A 23,430-nucleotide genomic window follows, 5' to 3' on the forward strand; every position below is an offset into this window, starting at 1 on the left:
CCGCCCCGCCCTCTCACACTGGGAGGAGGGATAGCTACAATGGACCCTCCTGCGGGCTTTGTGCACTCTCGGAATCCAGCTGTCGCCGCCCCGCGGAGCCCCGTGTCCCCCGAGGGCGCCCATTTCCGGGCCGCCCATCACCGGGAGTGCATTAGCAGCCACCGTCCAGGCGAAGCCCACAGCCGCTCTCGCCTTCTTGGTGTCAGGCGATCCCCAGTCTGTCCCAAAAATGCCTGTGGACTTCAACGGGTACTGGAAGATGCTGAGCAATGAGAATTTCGAGGAGTACCTGCGCGCGCTCGGTAAGCGCGGCCCGCGGTGTGCAATCCGGGGCTCCCCGCAGACCCCACCACCCTAGCCCAGAGCGCGGCTAGCCGCTGGCTGCCAACTAGAAGGCCCGAGCTGTTAGGGTTAATTGGTGACAAGAGCGCTATTGCTCTCCCCGGAGGCAGATAATTCAATCATTAGAGCGGGGCTAGCTTTGCTAGTTTGTTTTTAAAGGTCTGGCAAAAAAAAAAGGGGGGGGGGGGACGGGCAAAAACAAAACTTTGTTTTCAAAGGAATGCAAATGGAAAGACAAGGCACAGACTGTCCTCGGAGGCCTCGCAGATTGGCAGATTGAGCTGGAATCCCAGCCTTGCTCCGCTACCTAGGAACCCTGCTACCTAGGGAATCCTTTCCTCTTTGAGTTTTCTTGACATCTCTCCCGCTGCTCTCTCTGCACCCCTTGTAGATGTCAACGTGGCCTTGCGCAAAATCGCCAACTTGCTGAAGCCAGACAAAGAGATCGTGCAGGATGGCGACCACATGATCATCCGAACGCTGAGCACTTTTCGGAACTATATCATGGACTTCCAAGTTGGGAAGGAGTTTGAGGAGGATCTGACAGGCATAGACGACCGCAAGTGTATGGTGAGGCCCCTTGAGTCCTTGGTGTCTCCTGCCCTCCGGTTCTGTCCTAGACCTGGATTAGCTCATCTGGAGAGAGCAAAGATCTGGTGGTTGGGAAACAGTGTGGATCTTCTCTCCCAGCCCCAGAGCCCTAGGGGCGGGTTTGGTAGGCTAAACCCGCCTTTCAGGTGTTGGTGGCTGGACAGAATCGATTGTTTGGTCAGCTGTGAAGGCTCCAACTCTGCCGGGTGCTCAGACACAAGTGGCCTCATCAAGGCTCGCCCTAATTGTGAGGCAATAGGAGCTCGTTCATTTTACAGATAAAATCAACTTAATGAATTAATGAATTCGGTAGAGTAGTGGGGAGGGGCCTGGAATTCTTGAACTCTCTGGTGGAGAACAGGAAGAGAGGAGAAAGCACAGGGAGTCCTCTGCCGTGTTTTCCCCAAGTGATCAGGTTCAAGGTCTCCGAAGGGAGCAGGGGCACCTTGCCTCTGCTGGAAGTCCCCTTGCCTGCTGCTGCAAAGCTGAGATTTGACCGAGGCTCACCCTGATACCCACTGAGCGCCCTGAATTTCCTTTCAACCTTTCACCGAATTCCTAACCCTATAGAACAGTAGGCAGCGTCCAGAGTCAGAGGAAGAAGCAGTAGGGGTAGGGGAGGCCCCTAGCCCCTTCAAGAGTGGGAAACTAGTGACCCGCAGACCCCAATTAGCAATACCACAGCAGACTCCGGAAGGTCAGCCTCAGGCCTCGGTCAGCATTCTGGGATTTCTGGGAGGCCAGGATACTCTCAGCGTCTCTTGCATGGTCCTCAGTCCAGATCTGGCTTGTGCCTGCTTCCAGGAGCTGCCTTGCTTTGCAGGAAGGGGGAGCTTGTTACCCATCCCTCACTTGCCAAGGGCATTTACCCACTATAAATGTGTATACCCTGCACTGTGTCACATACAACCACAGCTCAGTGAAGGGATGATTGGGAGCTCCATATTAAGCCAGTGACTAGGGGGAAGAAAATTGCAGGAGTGGAGATTTGAACCTTCTTATGTTGAAGGCCACACCCCACCCTACACTCTGCCAGGTTCCTCTGTGGACAAACAGCCCTTTCAGAAACAGTATAGCTAAGTTCTCAAGAACCATGGGTGAAGAGGAGTAAGAATCACCAGGAGGACCACTTAGTCTTATCTGCCTTATTCTTTGGGAAGCCATTAGACCGGTATCTGAGCCTGTCATTGGAATGATGGAAGAAGAGCAGCCAGTAGGCAGCGTACTGGGAGAGGCTGTGGGAGGGAGAAGACTCCTGCTATGATCTAACGCAGCCTATTCTCAACCTGTGGGTCGCGACCCCTTTGGGGGTCACATATCCGATATCCTGCATTTTTACATTGCATGTTTATATTACGATTTGTAGCAGAAGCAAAGCTGCAGTTATGGAGTATCAACAAAAATAATTTTATGGTTAGGGATCACCACAACTTGAGGAACTGTGTTAAAGAGTCGCAGCACTGGGAAGGTTGAGAACCACTGCTCTAAAGTCCCCAGGCACCAGATGCTTACAGTCAGAAAGGACGCCTTCAGACAGGGACTGCCTTCTCTCCATTGTTCTAGACTACTTCTGGGCCGCTACATGGAATCCACATCCGATGTGTCTTTATTTGGGATCACTGCGATTCTGAATATGCTAGCTTGTACTTGATTGGTTGTTGTTATTGATCACCTAGTGAAACTAGTGAGTATTCACCAAGGGTCTACCATGTGCCTGGTGATGTCATAGTTTACATTAATTCACCAACCTTATACATAGAGCTTCCTCCTGGGGTAAGCTTGGGGCGAGGGTTACCTAAAGGGCAGAGGGAACAGACTGCCTCCCTTGAATGTGGTCATGACACCAGGGACACACAGATTAGCAAAGCACAGTCCGTGACATCCAGGAACACACAGTCTATGTGTGAGACAGACACCCAAAGGTCATAACAGCCAGTGCCATGAAGACAAAGGGAGGGGGTTAAGTCATGGGCAGGCTGGAGGGGATCCCGGGGCTCTGGAGGAGGTCCTTACTGCAGGTGGGAAGGAATGGGGTCTGGGGGAAGGATTTGGAGCACAGAGGAAAGGGCAATAACTACCTTGTCTTAGATCTTCCTGGTGTCACTGTTATCTTTGCTGCTGCAAGACTCACTGGCCTTGCTCTCTGGGAGGAGGGATTGCTATTAAAGTTGGGGGGTCACAGTCTGTACCCCACAAAACCAGGTTCAGCTGCCTGTTCTGGATAAGCCAATTTTAAAAAAACAAACTGAATAGTAAAGAAAAAAAAGCAAATTTAGTCAATGTGACCACATTGGGAAGAGGGACAAAGTAACCCATCTCCCCAAGTCCATCCTGGGGTCTTGAAGTGATATTAAGGCTTAAATAGAGGGCCCGAGATATGCATGTCTAAGCAGTCCTGACAGGTGTGTTAGTGCCCACCACTGACCCACGAAGTCTCTTCTGTAAGAGGCTGTGACAAGTGGCTAATCTTCCCACTTACCTCTGGCTGCCAAGGTTTAGGCTTTCTTTTTGCCAGAGTGTGATTTCTGAGGGAATTCCAGTCTCCTGGGGATAAGAGTGTGGGAGTGGGGCCTGAGGAGGCCTAGACTAGGGGAAAGGGTCCAAGACAGCCATTCACACTATAGTGTGATCAGAACAAAGAAGCACCCCTCTTCGGCCTGGGAGATCAGAGACAGTTCTCATCACAAGTAACTCTGATTTGAGTCTGAGAGGACAGACAGGAAGTAGCTGTAGCCAGCCAAACAGGAAAGGAATGAAAGAAAAGCCAAGGACAAGAAAAGGGTCTGGTAAATAAATGTTGTTTCAGACCTGTTTCTTGCTGGGTTCTGGCCTCAGCCTGAGGAAAAGGATAGCCGGCTTCCTGGGTGCCTGGGAGCGTGGAGGACACAGAGATCTGTGGGCCATTGCAGGCTCATGTGTGGTAGAAGTAGAGGACAGGGGGAGGGGAGCACAGAGCTGGGGTTCAGGGAGCTATGGTTTAGGGAAGGCCCCCAGAAAGGGCCACCCGAGCAGGGTCCTGAAGGACAAAGGTGGGAAGAGGCAATGAACAGAGTAGACCATGCTCGGTGAAGCCCGGTGCTCAGGAAAGGGCTGTGTGAGAGGAAGCTGCTCTGCAAAGGCTTGTATGTAGCTGTATATGCAAAATATGGCAGAGGGACATTGGTGATGAAGACCTGGAAAAGGACCTAAATGAGATCTGACAGGGCTGCAGGGTGTCCTTACTGAGCAAGGCGGAGCCAGGCTAACATTCCTCTCCAAAGGGCCAGGAGGCTGCTGGCGCAATGTCTCTGTTTCTTCCTTTACTTAGGGAATCTTATCTGTATTCAGAATGGCAGCCAGAAGATGGAATCCAGCTTGCAGATGTATTTTGTTTGGCCTGCACAGAGTTTGAGCTGGTTGCCAATGAGGGCCAGGGATGCTAAGATTTCATAGGGAGAAACAAAACAAAACAGAAACCTGTATCTGACTGTTCTTACAAAACAAAGCATTAAGAGCTGAAAAGGCCAAGCTTGTGTTTTGTCTCCACTGCGCGGGTCTCTTGAACACTCGCCAGTGCCCCCTTTATGTGAGCAGCTTGGCATCATCCTCACCCACCTTGGTCCTCGAGGTCCAGGGTCAAGTAGCAATTGGTAGTGTTTACTCTGCAGTCCCTGCTTTGGGGGAAGGTGGCATCTCACTATATTTGTGCCTGTATAAAAAGCACAAATGGGGTGCAAAGAACCATAGGTCACTGGCTCTAGTCTACCTCCCCTGCCACCCTTGATATGGTCTAGAATTGCACGAGCTGTCTCTGTGTCCCTGGAGCTCTTAGCCCACATTTCCAGTCTGTTGAGTGAAGATCCTTCAGGACCGTGGTACAGCAGCCACCTCAGGACTGATAGATAGTTTGAACCTAACAGGTGCCCAGTCTCCTTTGTCCATACTGTGCAGTATCAGACAAGAGACCAACCATGAGTGTCAGATACAATCAACCTGCATGGGTTTATCTGGGTGGGGCTCAGACAGGTAAGTGTTCTTCAACCTGAAATAGAGTTCCCACTTCTGGCCAAGCAGTCCCTAAAATCATTCCATTCTCGTCCTCAGCTGTCCCCCCTGTAGTGAATGGATCCTATGGAATGAGACTGAGCCTCTGCTAGGAACCAGCAGTGAGCCTGTTTCTCCGTGCTGGTGGCAGAAGGGCCATTTGTCATTTCACAGTGGACACCAGGTTGGAGTTTCCCTGGAAGAGGCCTCTTTGTTCACTTGGGTCTGGCACCGCCTCCCTTGGCTTTGGCCTGGCCTTCATATCTAGCTTTGAACTCAGGATGACCCCTCCACAGGGCCTGCCTTTCACTCCCAGCACTTGGCCCTCTGCTGCTTTCTTTGTTTTTATTATAAAAGGGAAGGGGGGAAAACCAAATAGCGGAAGAGAATGAAAGGGAAGGAAAGGGTCCCCTCCCCCGCTCGGCCCATACCCTACCCCTCAAAACTTACTACTGCTACAGTTTCCAGTGGGTTTTTCTGGGAAGCCTTGCCACATGTGTCTATCTACCAGTTGGTCAGCTGGCCAAAATAGCAACCTACAGCTGAGAAGAAGGAAGAGGGGAAAAAGGATGAAAGGAGAGAAGAGAAGAGAGATGGGAAAATTCCATTTTTCTGCACATAGGGTTTTTTTTTTTTTTTTTTTTTTTCTCCATGATGTTTTTTAGGTATCTCTCTTTATCCCCACTTTCAGATGCTTTTCAATCTTTTTTTTTTTTTTTAAATCTGTGTTTCCTTCCCTTCCCTCCCTAACATCCTTGCAAACGCTCACTTATGCCCACTTATCCATTCATCCAGCCAGGCATCTAATTATATATGGCAACACATGAAATCCATCAAAACCGCTGTTAGCACTCTGGTTTAAAGTCTTGCCAGCTTCCTGATCCTGTTCTTGACCCAGTAAAGAGATCTTTGGGTTCTTATGTTAACAAATATTCGTGCCAGTGGTAAAATTAACGCCTCAGGCTACGGAGCTCAGATGCTGTTAGATTTGGGAGCCTTCTGAGAGCCACCCCTGCCCAGACCAGGCCCTAGTCTTCAGCTGGGTCTTTTCCAAGTCCTCAACACAGGATCTCTTTCATCTCCTAGCTAAAGTTCTCCCAACCTTTGAAATCGGTGTCAGCAGCATGCTTTTGAGGATTATAAAAAGAAGAATTAAAGCAACCAAACAAAATTTACAAAGTAGCTTTCAGGACTCACACTGGCTTTTTAAGACTGGAGTTTTGCAAGGCCAGAGCGAGGGAACATAACTGGCAGTGGATCGTCACCACATCTGCACCAAGCGCTCTCCCCACGGTTCCCCCTTTGGTCCCCATAGCAAATGCTTCTCTTCAGCAGGGATCATTCTACCCATGCCATAGATGAAAATCTGGAGCTCAGAGAACAGGCCTCCTTAGTTCAAGCTCAAGGTTTCTGACTGATGTGTTTGTGAAGATCTCTGCCCCGAGGTCTGTAAGGTGAGCAGTGAGCATCCTCAGGGTTGTGGGGCCTGGATGAGTGGGAAGAGCTGATGTTACTGTCAGCACAGTTGGCTGCAGTGTGCAGGCAACGGATTAGACACCTGGCTTCTGCTTCCACATTTGCAAAATGGGCATCCCGATTGCTGCTCTGCCTGGCTTCCTGACAATTCTGAGGGCCACAGAGATAATACACGTTGCCTTTGCCATGCTGCCAACACCACCTACAAAATAGGACCAATACTCCTGCTGACACCAGGATGTGAGGATCACCGAACACTCATGTACGAGGGCCAGCTGTTGGTCGAAATAAGTTACAACTGTTTGATTTTTTGTTCCTGGCCATCAGTGCTTCCTTACCGTCATCTAGAGAGGCACTCCTTGTTACTGGTGAGAATTCCCTACTCCCTTTCTGGGTCCTGGCAGGTTAGCCCATGCAGCACACCACCTCTGTTGGGATGAGTACCTGCTGTCAGGGTGATGCAGGAGACCCAAACTGGTCTAATCACACCCTTTCCCAGGATTCAGTTTGAGGAGAGAGAGAAGGGTGGGGGTATGGCATAAGCCTAGGCTCTCCGTGGCTAGTGCACACATCTCCCCACTCTCTGTGGTTACGTGGAGAAATCCAAATGAAGGAAAAAACAAGATATGGTCAGGAATGCGGGCATTCAAATGAAGAAGGAGAGGGAGAGGAAAATGTTGGAATGTTATAGGAGTTCTCGATGCGAATATTATTTTCCATATACTTAAGTTAATAGTGCATCTTTCTTTCTCCTTAAGCCCTAAGAACTGATTCCCTATCTCCTGTGTCTGGACACATTCTTAGACACTGATAGCCCAGAGCTCCTGAACTGACCATACAAGTTATTGGGACAGTAGTTTTCACACACTTGAGCCTGTCTTACCCCCAGGGTTCTCATTCAGAGCCCTGGGGTGGGGCTCAAGTGCTTCTCTTTCTACCAAGTCCCCAGATGGTTCTGATGTTGATGGCTCAAAGGACTGTGCTGCTGATACTGTGTGAGGAACAGCTGGCCAGGCTCAGGTTCCTATGATGTTCTCATCATAATTCAGAAAAAGAATTGTGTTGCTGTCGTTAAAGCCACTCACTTCTGGGGAAGGTGTGAATGAGTGATGACAGATACAGTCCTGTCTCGTTGGGAGACAGGGTCAGGCACTGCCTGCAGATCCTTGCAAGAAGCCATAACAGTTAGGGGTCCCAGTGATCCAGAAATGCAACTGAATGTGCAGGCAAACAGGCAAAGCGTGCTCTAAATAGACAGGGAACAGCAGAGCATTTAGGTTAGGTTGTGAGTGTGAATCCTGTTTCCACATTCCAGCTGTGAGCTTGAGGATTCTCTCAAGATGGACTTATTCTCCATGGCAGTTAGGTTTCAAGAATGAGAGTCTTAAGAGAGGAAGGCAGATGTGTAATGTGGGTGACATTTTTTTTTTTTTTAGTGAGCTCTGAAGGCACTGTGTCAGTCAGCTTTCCATTGCTGTAACAAAATACCTAGGCTGATCTACTTAAAAAGAAGAAGGGTTTATTTTGACTTGCATGCAGCCTTGCGAGTTTCAGTGGAAGATTAGTTGGTGCTGTTCTTTCTGAGCCTGTGTCAAGGTGGTAGGCCATGGAGGAAGCTCAATGCAGGGGATGGTTATTTAACTAATGGCTAGAATAAAAGCAGAGTATTTCCTCCTATCACCAGAATGCTTCCAAGCAGGCCTCAACTCTTAAAAATCACACCACCTCCCAGTAGGGCCAAGCCTTGACTACATGGGGCTTGGGGAACACCTATCCAAGCTGTCCCATCTCCTAGGATTCTGTTGGTCGTAAGAAAGGCTCACCCATCTTCAGCAGGAAGATGGATTCAGGCTCCACATCTGAATAAGCAGGGTGTAGCAGGGCTTTAAACAAACACTGACTGCTGCTTCAGGAGAGCTGGCTGTGCAGTAAGCCTGACAAGCTGTCACCATGGCCTCTGGCACACTGTGACTGCCCAGTGGGTCTGGAGCCTGTTTCTCTGGCTAAGCTTTGAAGGTCTATCCAGATTGGGCTGTTTTGTTGCTGACTAATGTTGAGTGGGGCTCTGCGGGGGTGGGAGAGGAGCCGCAGGAGGTGTGCCTGAGCCTGTCCTTTGTACTTAGGGTGGGGATTTCTCACCTCTGGGGCCCAGTTCAGGACGGCATCCTGTGGCCTGAAAAGGGACAGTTAGCCCTCTGGAGAAAACCTCTTTGCCACCAAGCAAGCCAGCACTTGCTGAAAAGACCTTCTGCTAGAATCCCCATTGTTAAAGCACAGGGGGACCCAGGGAGTTTGTGCCTTTCTTTTGACAATCATTCCAGCCACAGTAAACTTTAGTCCTTTCCCCCTGGGCTCAGGAGTTTAGTGGTATACTGGACTGAGTTAATTGAATACACCTGGGAGAGTATTTCACATAACAAGGGTTATGCCCAGTCCAGCAGTCCCCTCTCTGGGAGCCCATCAGTCACCTGTTTGTCTAGAACCCTGTCACACCCTGTCCTTTGTGTAAATTAAACTGTATTAGAGTGCTTGGTGCACAGACACACACACACACACACACTCACACACGGTGGGGGGCAAAGGGGGAAGAGTATGCTAGCTCGCCCAGGTATCTGTCTTGCTAACTGTAAGCCTTCATTAAAGTGCATTTATATAGTAAACTGTTCTGACTTCTTTTGGAGTTTCCTCTGATACACAGACACCTCAGGATGGCACCTTGAATACAAGGACCTTCCTTGTACTCCACCAGCCCCCCTCCTGCTTTGTCCTCTGGGGATGAAGTATAAGCTAAATGAGTGGACAGACGAGGATGGAAGGAAACAGGCCCACAGCCATCTTCCCTCCTTCACAGTGGACTTGTGTTACACGCAGCCAGTGTAAGACAAGGGGAAGAAGAGGGGAAAGATCTCTGTCTGACAATGGGCTGTGAATCAGAAAATCATCTTACCCTCTGACTCAGACAACCCACACACGGGTTATATTCCAGGAGAACTGCAGCAACACCCCCTGTTAGATTTGCACAAAGGTATCTGTGTGCAGTTTCCTGATAAAAAAAATCCCTCAGCCCCATAGACACAGGCCTGAGAGCCTCTGTGACCTTGTGTCCATCGACTGGGGAGTGGGGGGTGGGGTGGGGGGGGTGGGCAGTGCCTTCCCACCTCACGCCCTGGGAGGGGGAACTCTGCCAGGGTCACTCCACTTTGTGTAAATGTTGCCTTTGGACTCCAGCTTTAGATAATTTGTGACTTTTGAGTTTTGTGTGGCTCAGAGACCAAGTTGTCTGTCTCCTGCCAGCTTCCTAAATACTGAGTAAGCATGGTGCCTAGAAAGACTGGCTTTTTAGTTCCAGAGACCACTACCCAGCCGTGATAAAAGTGAAGATGAAAGTATTTAGGAGCCGTTCTTCAACCATTTCCAAAGACTCTGCTTTGTAACATCCATCTCTTCTCTTTCTGTCTGCACTGCTCAGAAGATCTTGCCTGTAACAACAACAACAACAACAATTAACATCCCCGCTCTTGTGCCAAGTACGGCACTTCCTGTGGATGGTTTCTTTTAATTATTGCCTCTTTTCATGGTCATCTCCCTCTCCCACTGCCCAGACTCCAGCCCATCCTTCACATCTTCACGTACTGCTCCCCAGTTGACACCCCCAAGAGCTCCTCAGTGCTGACAGCCTATGGCCAACCATAGGATATAGCCTCTTGCCTGTCCACTCCTTGTCACACACCTTATACTCCTGGCCCCATGCTGTGTGTGGGTGCCTTCCTTTGCTTTCTCTGCTCACTTTTCTGGGATGGTCTGTCTTGCCTCTTTTTGAAAACATAGTTCCCCACTGGTAGAGAGCCAGGCTCACCTTCTCTGCCTCTCCTTCCTTTTGCCCCAAGCTGCCTCTCTGCAGGTATATCCCTTAGGGCACCTGTGACACGTGCATGGGAGATTCTAGATAGCAAAGACCTTCCTTCTGTATCTCAAGACCCAGCACGATGGGCGATGGGCGATGGGCCCTGGCGTATTTGTTAGATGAATATTAACTGAGACAGAAGAACGGTATAAAAGGTTGGCATTGATTATACACAAGATCCAATTTAATAATAGACTATGTCTACCAGGCATTTTGCCTCTGCCAGCACTTCCTATGTGTTGGTGTTGTTGTCCTTACAACAATTCTATGAAGATGGTGCCCAGATTCTTTCTATGTTACATATGAAGAAACTAAGGTACAGGACAGATAGGTAGTTGGATACCTATCTGTATATCCAGATATCTAGATACTGGATTTGGATCCAGGCACTGTGACTCCTGGTGGTTAGCAAAGTGAAGTGTGACTGTTACCCTAGGGGGCAGAGCTCTGGGTTAATCTGTCTTTGAGCTTTGGAATCTCAAACGCCCTCATGAAGGGGCCCTTCGTGAGGCAGTGCTGTGGGATGAGTGGATTCATCAAGTGGCAGGGGAGTGAGATCCGTATAGAAGTCTGTTCTTACCAACCACAGGAGGCCCCAGGGCTCACTAAGATGTCCAAGTTCAAGGGAGGCAAGTATCCCATATCTTCCTATACACATTTTTTTTCATCTGTGCCCCACTCTGTCTAGAAGTCAGTCATGACCTGTTAACTCTGAAGCCTGACCTCCTTTGAAATCCCGTCTCTGTGTGAACCGCTGCCCTAGGGAAAATTATTTCCCCTTTCCTGAGCCTCTACTAATCTGCAAAATAGGGGTAATTAGAGAATTGAGGATAACTGCTTCTCAGTGAAAGTTAAGTGATGGGGGTGGGGGTATGGGAAAGCCTTTGGAGCAGCTGCTCAGTCAGGAAGGGCTGTAACTATCTACCCTCCCACCCACCCCCCACTCTCCCCCCCCACCCCCCCACCCCATGAACTGTCACCTCAGGAGATAAATTCTGGGTATGAAGGGATGCCTGACCATCCAGGGAAGACATAACAGGAGAGTGGAGGGTTTACAAAAGCACTCCAAACCACAGACCAGGCTGGGCAAGGCCAGCAGTGGACCATGCTGCTGCTGACCCAGGAGTTTGCAGCCCTGCATGGAAACAGCCATGTTTGAGCTGATGCTATACTCTCTCTGGCAGAGCTATGGCCGCTATTTGCAATGACGAATTGGGGGCTGCAGAGGTGGAGTGAATGGCTCATGGTCACCTCACCTGAAAGATGTAGAGATGAATGAACCACAGCTCCATGGCTGTCGCAGACCACACTGCAGCCTGCTGGATGGAGACCCAGCGTGGAAGGTAGCCCTGTGGGATCAGAGGATGAGCTGTGAGCTCAGAGTCTAACAGGAGGAGATTTAAACCATGACCCATCTTCTATGTCCCTATGTATCATGCCTCATTTCTCAGGCATTTGAAGCCAGATCACTCCTGGAGATGGTAGCGGGTGGCATTCTGTAAAGCTTCTCTGTGGAAGAAGTGGCAGCCACATTGCCTGGGTGCTTTGTCTTGTGGGCAAAGGTTGTTCTGTGACAGTCATTGAAAATTACCAGCATGGCCCTAGAATGGCTTTTGCCATTCATTCATTCATTCATTCATTCAAAAATCACTTGTATGCACTTTTCCGCCACAAAGTAGTTATTGGCATCCCACGTGTGGTAAGAGGCTCTCAGACCCCGCTGGAACTCTCTGCTGACCTGTGCACTCTTCCCTGGTTTCTAAGAACACATCTTCTATTATGGGTGTTCCTTACTTGTATTTACTGAGAAAGGTCGGCAGAGCCCACGGGCACCCACAGAAGACGCAAGCATTCATGTGGGTCATCTTCTCCCGGATCCCTCTTCCTCCTGCCTCCAGCACTCCCCACCACCTTGTGCTAAAGGAGCTGGACCAGCTTGGCCTGGATGCAGGGGCTAGAGAGGCCAGCACTCTTTCCATAAGAGCCACATTTAGCCAGCTAATGCCCCAAAGTCACAAGATGAAGTAGACTGTAAGCCTTCTTAGCAAGTTCTGTTTTGGAAGTGCCAGGTCTAGCCTTATATAGAACAGGAGAGTCTAGCCCAGGAAGGCCCACTCCTCTGTGTAACCTTCTCTCTTGACCTGCCTGCATTTCCTGCTATTCTCTCTGCCTGGGATTCTCCCCCTCCCTCCTTCCCTCCCTCTTCCCTCCCTCCTCCCTCCCTTCCTCTTCCCCCTCCACTTCCCCTCCTCCTCTTCCTCTTCCTTTTCTCTGTGTAGCTCTGACTGTCCTTGCTTTGTGTAGACCAGGCTAGTTTCAAACTCATAGATCTGCCTGCCTCTGACTCCCAAGTGTGGGGATTAAAAGCATGTACCACCATGCCTGGCTTCTCCCCTTCTCAGAACCCTGTGGGTCTTTCTGACATCAGGTCTAGTCGTTCATGGCCACACCTCCTGCAGGCTGCTCCTACCTCAGGCTATTGAGCCACCTCCCTGCTTTTAGACCTCCAGCACATTGACTACCTAGGACCTCCCATTCTTCAAGAAGTTTCTCTCTTCTTGTCTTTTCCTTTACCTCAACCTTCTCTCAATCAGCCAGTATGCAGGAGGTTGCAAGTGGGCCAGACCACGGCTACTGAATGCTGTTCCCTGCAAAGCCAGGCTACACATCCTCCTCGTGTACCCAGGGAACTGCTGAGCACAGTCTCTGACAGCTCCACAGCTGAGTGACCTCAGTCCTCAGAGTGCATGTCTCTAAAGGAAGCACAGTGGCTCTATCATCATGATACGATGCTGTTACTTTAACAAGGAAGCCTTCCAGATGCCTGGACAGGGTTGAGTGGCACAGACCTCTAACATTCTCCAGCCAAGCCTCTCACCTGCTCCTCAGAACCTTGGTCTCAGCAGTAACCCTAGTGCTGTAATGGTCAAATCTGAGTCTAGGCCCTTTCTAAAAAAATGATTGGGGGAGAAGGAAATAATGTGTCAAGATTATTAATCTGAACATATTTGATTTTGTTTATCCTAAGATTTGTGTTATCGTTAGCTGGTAACATCTTCGTGGTGGAACTGAATGTCTTCATTGAATTCTCTTGTGCCCTCGGAGGTCTTCTTATGGCAACATGTATTCATAGTGGCTGCTTTTAGTGGTCTTTGTGTTTCTAGTTACCCATTGACGTTTTTTAAAGCCTTATCAATTTGGTTTTCATCTGCGTTCACAGAGAGTTGGCTTTCTCCCCAAAATGTACTGATTTGGGGTAATTTTAAGGATTTCCCTTAGGAGAGGACTAGACAAAGAGAAGCCACTACACCTACCTATTGCACTTTTCAGTGGGACAGAACGGAGTGTGGTCAGCCCCACCCGCAGCAGGCTGAATATTACAGAAGCTTAGGAATCTTTTGCCACTCTAACCCTTTCGGATTAATGAAACATTGTTGCAAGTTCTCAGGACTGGGCCTCATGTGTCAGGACTTAGGGCTTTCCCACCCCTCGTACCCAACAGCCTATTTAATACAAGCTCCAAAGGCTGTCTTACCAGGAACAGACTCTCCAAGAGAAAAAAATCACGTGTTAAAATCAAATTGCAGGAGGAAAGGCAAAATCTGTATCTTTTAACAACTCGCAGGCTGTACACAAGAAGTGCCAACTCACTGTCTGGGCTCTGACTTTTATGCCCAAATCTAAAGAGTGGGGGTGTTGGGAGTCAGCGTTGGGTCAGGCTTGGCTCTGGAGCTTGTGGACAAGACTCCCTACAGGAAAGGCGTCTCCTCTTAGGACCTGCCTCTGAACCCACAGAGGTAAGACTGACCCAGAGGCAGGTACAGCAAGGGAGAACCTGACAGTTCTTCGTGGACAAGCATGGAGGAATAGGAGTGACCAGACATCCCTGTCCTTAGAGTGAGTGAGTGCCAGCATGTGGGAACTTTAATAAATGTCACATGTTTTCTGAGAGCCACATCGAGTCTCAGCATTTACGGGTCATGTCAGGTCACTGACTGTCACAACCAGTACTGCTTACCTGAAAGGGACAAAGGAGTATCAAGACATTCCCGGTTCAGGGTCACCCAGGCTTGCTGGCTGCAGTGCCACCTAGGATTTCTGAGTGGCTGGGAGGTAGATAATGGCTTTTGAAATGACAGTCCCTTGTCAGAGTGGTCTAAAATTGTCTTCGCTCATCTCTTGGCACATGGCTCAGAAAGCTGCTGACACAGCCAAAGAGATGTGAATTATTGCTCATTTTTAATAAAAAAAAAAAAAAAAGTAGACTGGCTTTGGGTATAAGCAGCTGCCTTGGCTCCAGCCCCTTTGTACCCTCCTGGGGTGTTGGAATAAGAACTGTTGAGAGGCTGAACTACAATGTAACTGTCCATTGCCTTGTCCTTATATTTGGCCTTCATATCTAAGGTGGGGTTCTGAGTCTAGGGTAGCAGGTAGTTCCTGTTTCACTCACACGCATGCATGCACGCACGCATGCATGCATGCACGCACGCACGCACGCACGCGCGCACGCACACATACACACACACCGGCCTCCACTCTCCCTGAAACTTGAGAAGTGTCAGGAATATCTTCCTGACTAAAGTTCCCTTACCCCCAGATGCAGACTAATTGGGTCAGTCTAGGAAAGTGGATCAAACAGCTTCCAAGACCCCTTCAGATCAGGCATTGAAAGATGGCTGGCTCACCTCAGAGGAAGGCCATAGGTGTTCTTGGATCCTAGAGTAGGTTGTAAGAAGAATTTATATTTTATGTCGTAAGAAAAGGAATTACCACTGGTAATGGTACATACCTTTAATCCCCACACTTGGGAAGCAAAGGCAGATGGATCTCTGAGTTTGAGGTCAGCCTGGTCTACATATTGACTTCCAGGTTAGCCAAAGCTACCTTTCATTTCATTCTGAGCGATTGTCATTTCTCCCTGCGGCTCCTCAGACCCCTTCCCTATTTCTAAAGAAGGCCAGACTTTGAGTCACTGAGACAAATACACAAAGTAGGCCAGGCTGTCCTTAAACTTACAGCAAGCCTCTTGACTCAACCTCTCAAGTGCTGGGAATAAAACTTATCTGTCTTCTGCCAAAGACGTTAGCAGGTGTCTATCAGGTGTCCTGCCATGGGAAACAGGGGTGCCATTGAGCCATGCAAGGGTCATCTTTTCGTCAGGGTGATTTTGGTAAAGTCATATAAGCTCTCTGACTTCAAATGCTCCACCATGTCCAGTATAGTCGAGAGCAGTCTGTGTTCTAAGTTACCTAGGGTAAGAGTCAAGAAGGGCTTGGTTGGGGCCAGGAAAGGCTTGGACACCGACAGGCGTCAACTGAGGGATCTCCTGTGTAGGGCTCTCAGAAACACTTCTATATATTAGGTGCCTGATATTCTACCTTCCACCAGACAGCCCCCTGAGCTAAGGTATTACTATTGCTTATATCCAGATATGTCATGGGATCTAGAAAGAATGACCATGGCCTTGGGGGCAGAAGCCCGCCTTACCTAGTAAATATACCAGTCATGGGCATTCTCTGACACTAGCCCTAGAGGGTAAACAGGTATGAGTCTGGTGATCCAGTAGGCATGGTTGTCAAAAGCTTTAACAATCTGCGCACGATTCCATGAGACAGAGCTTCCTCAGGACATATCTTCTGAGGAAATAATGTGTTGAAAGCTTTGTATACGAGGAAGTCTTATTTATACTGTATAGAATTATAAAATACCCAAACATCCCAGCGCAGGTAATCGGCTGAATAATGGTGTGTATGTTCACTAAAACACCACCAGGGCCCTGAGGGGCTCCTCACTTGTCTGGATGCTCTGCTGTTGCTATCTTCAAACCATTACTATTTTTGAATAAGACTCCCTCATTTTCATTTTCCTCTGGCTCTTGCAGATGATGTGGCCATTTTCTGGATAGCGCATAACAATAAAAAGCATGCTTATTGCCACTATTTGTGGACGTGAAAATCGCCTCTAATAAATAAAGAAATGAGGACATAAAGGCATACATGACAGCAATCCTAATTTTCTAAAAGCAGAAATATATGGGTGTGTTGATAGACGACTGGACAGAAGTACTCCAGAATGTTAGGCTGTTATCTCTGAGGAAGCGAGGTTAAATAGACTCATTTGCATGTCTTCTTTTAAGTACAGAGGGTGTGAATCTGCCTACTGACTAGCTTTTCTGGAAACAAACAAACAGCCCTGTAGATCCTAGCTGAGATCCAGCCAGTCTGTACATGTTTCCATGGGGTCAGGAGCCCATCACCTGCAGAGTAAGTCTCTGCATAAGCACAGGGTAGTGATTACCTAGGAAACCATGCGTTTTTTAGGGGCTGTTTGAAGCCAAGGACTCATTTCTTGGTCCCTCTCCCCATCCCAAGCCAGGCATGGATAACACCCAGTGCGTGGCTTTTTGCCACATTTGGGACATAACCTTTGCCCATCTCAGTCTCATCAGACACAGTCTGTACTGCATTCTGACCCGACATTGGACTTTCTCGGGCTTGAGGCTGCTACATGTGTGCCCCAAGCAAGTCTCTGAAAGAAGAGGAGCTTGTACCCCAAACTCACTGTGAACCACCTCCAGAAGTGAGATCCGTGTGCACCCCTAGCTACACCTGCCTCACTTCTGTATGTCTGTGAGTCTGCTCGTGTCATATGTGCAGGTGCACACGTGCTATGCAACGCACGTGGAGGTCAGAGAACAACCTCGGGTGTCAGTTCTGACCTTTGACCTTGTTTTAGCCATGGTTTCTCTTGTTCACGGCTGTTTACGCTAGGCTCTGGGTCCACTGGTTCAGTCAATTGTATCCACCTCCAGTCACGCGACTTTTAAATGTGAGTTCTGAGGATTCAGATTTAGCTTGTACAGCAGGCACTCACATCTGGCACTCATATCTCTCTCTCTCTCTCTCTCTCTCTCTCTCTCTCTCTCTCTCTCTCTCTTTCTGTCACTGTGTGTGTGTATGTGTGTACACCCATCTACATGTACAGTTGCATGTATGTGGAAGCCAGAGGAATCCAGAGGCATAGGAATCCTCTCTCTCTTCCTTTTCTTCCTCCCTTTTTTCTTTCTTTCCTCTTCCTTTTACTCCTCCCACCTTCCTCCTCCTCTTCTCTTCCTCCTCCCCCTTTCTTCTTTCTGTTTGGTTTCCCATTAGCCTATGGTTCACAGATTAGGCAGGGCTCCCAAAGAACTTCTACTATGTGTCTCCCTAGCACTGGCCTCATAAGCAGAGGTCAGCACACGCCTCTTTACATGACTTTTAGAGCTCTGATTTACACCCTTACACTTTTGAGAAGGACCCATCTCCCTGGGCATCTCCTGAATGTCTCACTGCAGGCTCATCTCAACAGCAGAGGGCAGTAGTGATTAGCAAGCCCAAAGATGGGGCTGGTGCCCCTTGGAGTCCATCAAGGAGAAAGGGGACTTGGGCTTCCAGGGGAGTCCTCACTCCACACTCATCACCCAGATTCTACCATCATCTCATCTGCATTAGGCTGTCATTGGCTGTCCTGATGCTAAGCTGAGCGTGACAAACAACACAGGAAGCTCAGAACCTGAGCGGTCTAAACCCAAGGCCCCTGAGTTGGTGCCCTCATGACATGTGGGAATGTGGGGACCCAGGGAATGTTAAAGTCACTGAGAACCACACAGTGAGCAAGAGTGAACAGAGTCCTTCCCACTGCAGGGTGGGTGGCAGGAGTCATAAGAACTTTCCCTTATGACAAGGATGTATATCCAAAAGGAGGTGGGCACAGTACGTGGGAGATGTCCTGGCCATGTCTGTTCACACAGCTCAGGACCTGTTGACACCAGGCACTTATTTATTGGTCACGCTAGGGAGACTAGATTGAGCTCCCATTGTCTTTTGATCCCCCTGTCCTCCGTATTCCTGGGTGGGTCTTGGCTGCTTCAAGGAAACAGAATCCTCTAAGGGATGCCTGTCTTATCTCAGCACCTGGAAGGACACACCATGCTCTGTGAGGATGTGGCAGCTCAAGGGTGAGATATGGGGTTGCATCAGATAGAGTACAGCCTGCAGGCTGGTCTCAGGCAGGACAGGAGGACTGTGCACACAGTTTGAGTCCTGAGCATCTGTACCTTATACTAGCCCACCTCTGCCTTTAATTCATGACAGACCACCAAGAACCTTTCTCCTATGGGTCCAGCCTTCCTCTTTGGAGCCCATCTCATTATCTCTTCCTCCCTGGCCGTCCTCCTTCCTTCTTTAACTTACTGCTGGCCTCCTAAAGCCTCTGGCCTGAAACTCTAGCAACATAAAGCCTTAAAAAAAAAAAAAAAAAAAAAAAAAAAAGAAGCTGCGTAGCACGCAGAAGAGGAAACTTCCGAGCCCCACTGACCTATGTCCTGACCACCCAGATGAGCAGAGTGAGTCTCTTAACCTGGGACACATACAGGAGATTCCAGTCCATGCAGCAGGATATGACGGTGGAGACTGAGACTTGGCTTAGAGAAGGCAAGAGGCTGTCCAGCTGGCACCTACAGCCTTCTTGACATCTGAGGTCCTTCTCCCTGGGAGATGAAGGCTTTCTGGGGACATGGCTGGGGTCCTGTAGGTATTAGAAGACCTAGCAAAAGTTGATGTAATAATGATTGAATGGACGAACTGTCTAGGATAGGCAGGGTTCTCCTCACAGAGATCAGGGGACAAGGCCCTGACTGGCATACCCCAGAAATCCCTCCTCCCTGGTCCGCATTCTCAGCCCTATCTCAATGACGTTTTCCCCTTCCTGATTGCCCTTTTAAGTGGAATTTATGTAGGTTTTTGTAAATTTAAAACTGATCTGCACACTTTAATAAAAGCATGTGGCGGACAGGGAGTATTAGGTTGTGAGTTTTCTGCACTAAAATTGCCATAAGCGCATCTCGAATTATTGAGGTCAAGAGTCTCCTCCTTCAGTTCCCCTGGGTGGAGCTGGGGAGGATGCTTCCCCAAGACTGACTACTGTGTTTCTTGCTTTGGCAGACCACAGTGAGCTGGGATGGTGACAAGCTCCAGTGTGTGCAGAAAGGAGAGAAGGAGGGACGTGGCTGGACCCAGTGGATCGAGGGTGACGAACTTCACCTGGTAGGTTCTATGGTGGGAACCCAGGCTGTGTCCCCAGCAGTCCTCATTCCCTGAGGGAGTGAATGAACAATGGAAAAGAGCACCGTGGGTAGACATTGGTTCTATTCTGTAGCATCTCGTCTCCTCTGCAGAAGATGCCTGAATGACACAGAAAGCCATACAATGTGTTTTCAAGGTCTAGACTGACTCAAGGTCCAGTCATTGGCAGCAGGCAGAGAGGCATTTGGTAGTACTAGCACCTGCCAAGGTCCTTGTGTTCTCTGGAACAGAGAATCAGCTTCCTGTTTGGGTGGTGAAGACGTGGAACTCTGAAAGGCTCGCTGGCAAGTCGGATTGCACTTGTACAAAGCACTTCCAAATAACATATATGTATCATGTGCAAATGGAGCTAGAGCCAAGCAGAATTCACCAGCTTAGGCTGGGGACCAGGAAAGGCTTTCCTCAGTTCAGTCCTGCTCTCTACCCTCAGCCTCAGGGCAAAGCCACTTCTACACTGCCTTCTGCCTGGGAAAGATGGCTGGGCTCCATGAGAGCTACCATGACCCATGTCCTCTGAGGTGGAAGTCCTTATCATTCCATCCTGGAAATCCCCAACTAACCTCCCTGCAGGATGAGCCTCGTCCAGATGACCTTGAGCTAAATCCTGGGCCACTCACTGGGTGCCTTGTGTAGGACGTCAGCTATTGCATCCTCATCTCAGAATGCCCTCCCGCTGCCCCTGAGCTCAGCAGCTGTGGAAGAGGAGGGCTGCCAGGAGAGGAGGCCAGCTGCGTGGGGCCTGTGCTGGGGGGGTCCGTCCCCAACTCAGGCTCCTCCCTGGGTTTCTGTTTGCTTAACTGCAAAAAGAGTGGACATGATCTCAGTGTCCCTCACCTTTTCACCCTGTGGCTCTGTGCCAGAGGCTGCAAGTCAGGGTGCAGAAGGTTCTCTGAGGTTTCACTTGACCCTCGAAGGGCTTCGAGAGTCTTCCGTCAGCACTTAAGGTTTAGTAAAGGTCACACAAATATTCAGCCTTGCTTCCCAACAACCTGGAAGACAGAGTTTGATGACCACTGTCCCCGGGCCATAGTCAGCAGGAGCTGTCCCTGTGGGCAGATCTTGGGCTGTCTTGGTTGCTCTTAGAACTGCCTGGAAGGCCTGGGTTCACTCACTGAGATAAAGGAGCTCCAGGTAACTCCAATAGGCAGCCCAGGCTTAAACTCTTGTACAGCTCTGAAGCAAAATAGTGAACCATGCCTCGGGGCCCAGTTCTTTTGAGCCTGGGTACAGACTGTGCAGGGCCTAAAGGATTCCTAAAACCCTTTAGCTTTTTAAGGGAGTAAAACCAGAGAGCTGTCAAGGGCTCCTATTGGTTAACTTAGAGCCACCCCTTCTCCCACCCAGCTCTGTCTACAGGATCAGAGCCTGATCTCTGTGGATCCCATCCCATCAACTTTCTAAAGAATGAGTGAAGCTCACAGAGAACAATAGTAGCCGTTGAATGTTTTCCAAGTCCCTGTCCTGAGATTCTCAAGTATAACGTTGCTCTAGCTAATAACCAGTGTCTCTGTTATTCCAGGAAATGAGAGCAGAGGGTGTGGTCTGCAAGCAAGTGTTCAAGAAAGTACACTGAGCAGCCAGAGCAGCCAAGTAGATAACCTTGGTCTTGAGGAATTTGTGGGATGGGCCTATGGTCAGGAGCCCCCTCTGCCTAGCACGGGGCCAAAATGCATAGCCACCCCAGGTTTCTGCCAGCAGAGTCTTCTGTCTCTCTGCCTTGTCTCTTTTCCTTTTCTTAAAATGAAGCTACCCCCAATAAAAATGATCTCTGTTTAAGATGTGTGTTTTGGAAAAATTTCACAGCCACCTTCACTCGCCTTTTCTCCAGAGCCTCTGAGGCCAGTTTTTCCCAACACCTCCCTTGGGTAGACAGAGAAACTCCGCAAAGCCACAGATTCCATCCTGAGGGTACAGCCATGCATCTTTCTTTCCCTAGAGGCACAGCTTGGCTCTGCAGTGTGCATGGTTTGGTATCCATCATCTGGGTGTTAAGTACTTTCCACATCACTTGTCCAACCCGAGCCACAGTGTAGTGCTGCCACGGAAGCAGGAGTCGTCTTCAACCTAGGCACCAGAAGCCTAACAGGGGCTGGCCAGCAGAATCTGGCCTCACAGTGCACTGTGCACCCAGGAGATACTCCAGTGTTATCTATGAATAGGAAGGAAATGGACAGGATTTTCATCCATAGCTAGGATGGGGTGAACCCTAATCAAAGGCAGTTACTCACTGGATTTGACTTCACCACCCACTGGGGGCTGATGCCAAGCCATTCTTCTGACCGTGCTATGTGAGCCCTAACTTGTAAATCTCTCTAGGATATGTGTGTGTATACATATATATGTACCTATACACTCAGACACAAAGCCACACATAAAAGTTAAATTTAAAAAATACTTATAAGAAAGAGACAGGAAAACATATTTCTTACAAATAAATGTTTATAAGAAAGAAACTGGACAACATGGCTGTGTGGGAGAACATTTGATGAGCATGCACAAGATCCTAGGTTCTATCCAGGAGCAGAGAGAGAAGGAGTATGCCAGCTCTGGAAGCGGGTAAGGATAAAGAAAATAATTGAAATAAGAAAAGACTCGTGTGGAAGATGCTTCTGACTAACCTGACAGTCAACCCAGCTGAACTCCAGGCCTTGGGAACAGTATTGGGTTAGGAGTCACAGTGGAGTTCAAGTCCCAACTTACTGTTCATGGGGCAACTCCACACTGGTCTAGACCTTGCTTCCACCAGAGCACTGCCTCCCATCTACATAGGTGGGATGTAAAGTCTGTGCCAGGCTGCAGCACTCTCTCAGACCTGACTACATATTAGTCATCTGGGGAGCTCCTTTTCCTCCTCCTCTTCCTCCTCCTCATCTTCCTCCTCCTCCTCTTTTTCCTCTTCCTCCTCCTCCTCTTCCTCCTCCTCTTCCTCCTCGTCTTCCTCTTCTTCTTCCTCTTCTTCTTCCTCCTCCTCTTCCTCCTCCTCCTCTTCCTCATCCTCTTTCTCCTCCTCCTCCCCTCCTCTTCCTCCTCCCCCTCTTCTTCCTCCTCCTCTTCCTCCTCCTCCTCTTCCTCATCCTCTTTCTCCTCCTCCTCCCCTCCTCTTCCTCCTCCCCCTCTTCTTCCTTCTCCTCTTCCTCCTTTTCTTCATCCTCTTCTTCCTCCTCCTCCTCCTCCTCCTTCTCTTCCACTTCCTCTTCCTTCTATTTCTCCTTTTTCTCTTTCTCTTCCTCCCTGCTCATCAAGCCTTGATTACTCTGGCATTTTGTTTGTTTTTTGTTTTTTATTTATTCCTCGAGAGTTTCACTCAGTATATTTTTTATCATATTCTTTTCCATCCCCAAACTTCTCCCAGATTCTTCCCCACTCTACTTACCCAACTTCATATTCTTTCTCTTAAAACAAATAAAAAAAGACACTGAAAAACATGGTGTCTGATTTGTGCTGGCCGTCTACTCTTGAGCATGGAGCCTGTTCCCCATACTCCTCTATTGAAGAAGACTGTTTTTCTTTTTTTTTTTTCTCTCTCCTGGCAGCCATTTTTTTTGCGAAGAGTTTCTTGGCTCTTAATGAAACTTTGTGCCCACTTCCCTTCCTTTGTGCTGTCATTTTTCTCTAACTTGAACTTGCACAGGTCTTATATGTGTTGTCAAAGTCTTTGTAGTTCATTTATGCTTCTGCCCTGCTGTATCTAGAAAATACTACTTCCTTGAATTCATCCACCACCTCTGGATCTTACAATCCTTTTCTGTATAGATCCCGCAGCCTTTCAGAGAGGAGTCTGGTAAAGACATCCATTCAGGATTGAATACTCCAAAGTGTCCCACTCTCTGCACACTGTCCGGTTGTGGGTTTCTGTGTTAATTACTATCTACTGCCAGATGAGGCTTCTCCACTGAGAACTGAGGGATGGATTGATGTCTGGGTATAGCAATATGTCATTGTGGGTTGCTTTGTTGTTATGTTTAGTAAAAT

At 48.9% G+C, this 23,430-nt stretch overlaps 1 protein-coding gene and 1 long non-coding RNA gene across 5 annotated transcripts in view; one reads left to right on the forward strand and one right to left on the reverse strand.

Moving 5' to 3' along the window:
• Rbp1 (retinol binding protein 1) lies at positions 1–21,234 on the forward strand. Its single transcript, XM_034484628.2, is given in 5 exon segments — positions 1–189; positions 191–302; positions 734–912; positions 19,318–19,419; positions 20,978–21,234. Coding segments are annotated over 5 exon segments (597 nt in total). The 5' UTR covers positions 1–39; the 3' UTR covers positions 21,032–21,234.
• Positions 9,580–23,430, reverse strand: part of LOC143435417 (uncharacterized) — a 23,947-nt gene continuing 10,096 nt past the window's right edge. For 3 of the 4 annotated variants that reach the window (XR_013105714.1, XR_013105713.1, XR_013105709.1), the window contains 2 exons: positions 11,593–11,685; positions 9,580–9,911 (listed from right to left, as the gene is read on the reverse strand). This is a non-coding gene — a long non-coding RNA (uncharacterized LOC143435417). Of the gene's footprint in view, positions 9,912–11,592; positions 11,686–21,480; positions 21,608–23,430 lie in introns of those variants that run through there. The other variant, XR_013105712.1, reaches the window with a different exon arrangement.

The sequence above is a fragment of the Arvicanthis niloticus genome, chromosome 21, assembly GCF_011762505.2.
Source record: "Arvicanthis niloticus isolate mArvNil1 chromosome 21, mArvNil1.pat.X, whole genome shotgun sequence".
Lineage (NCBI taxonomy): Eukaryota > Metazoa > Chordata > Mammalia > Rodentia > Muridae > Arvicanthis > Arvicanthis niloticus.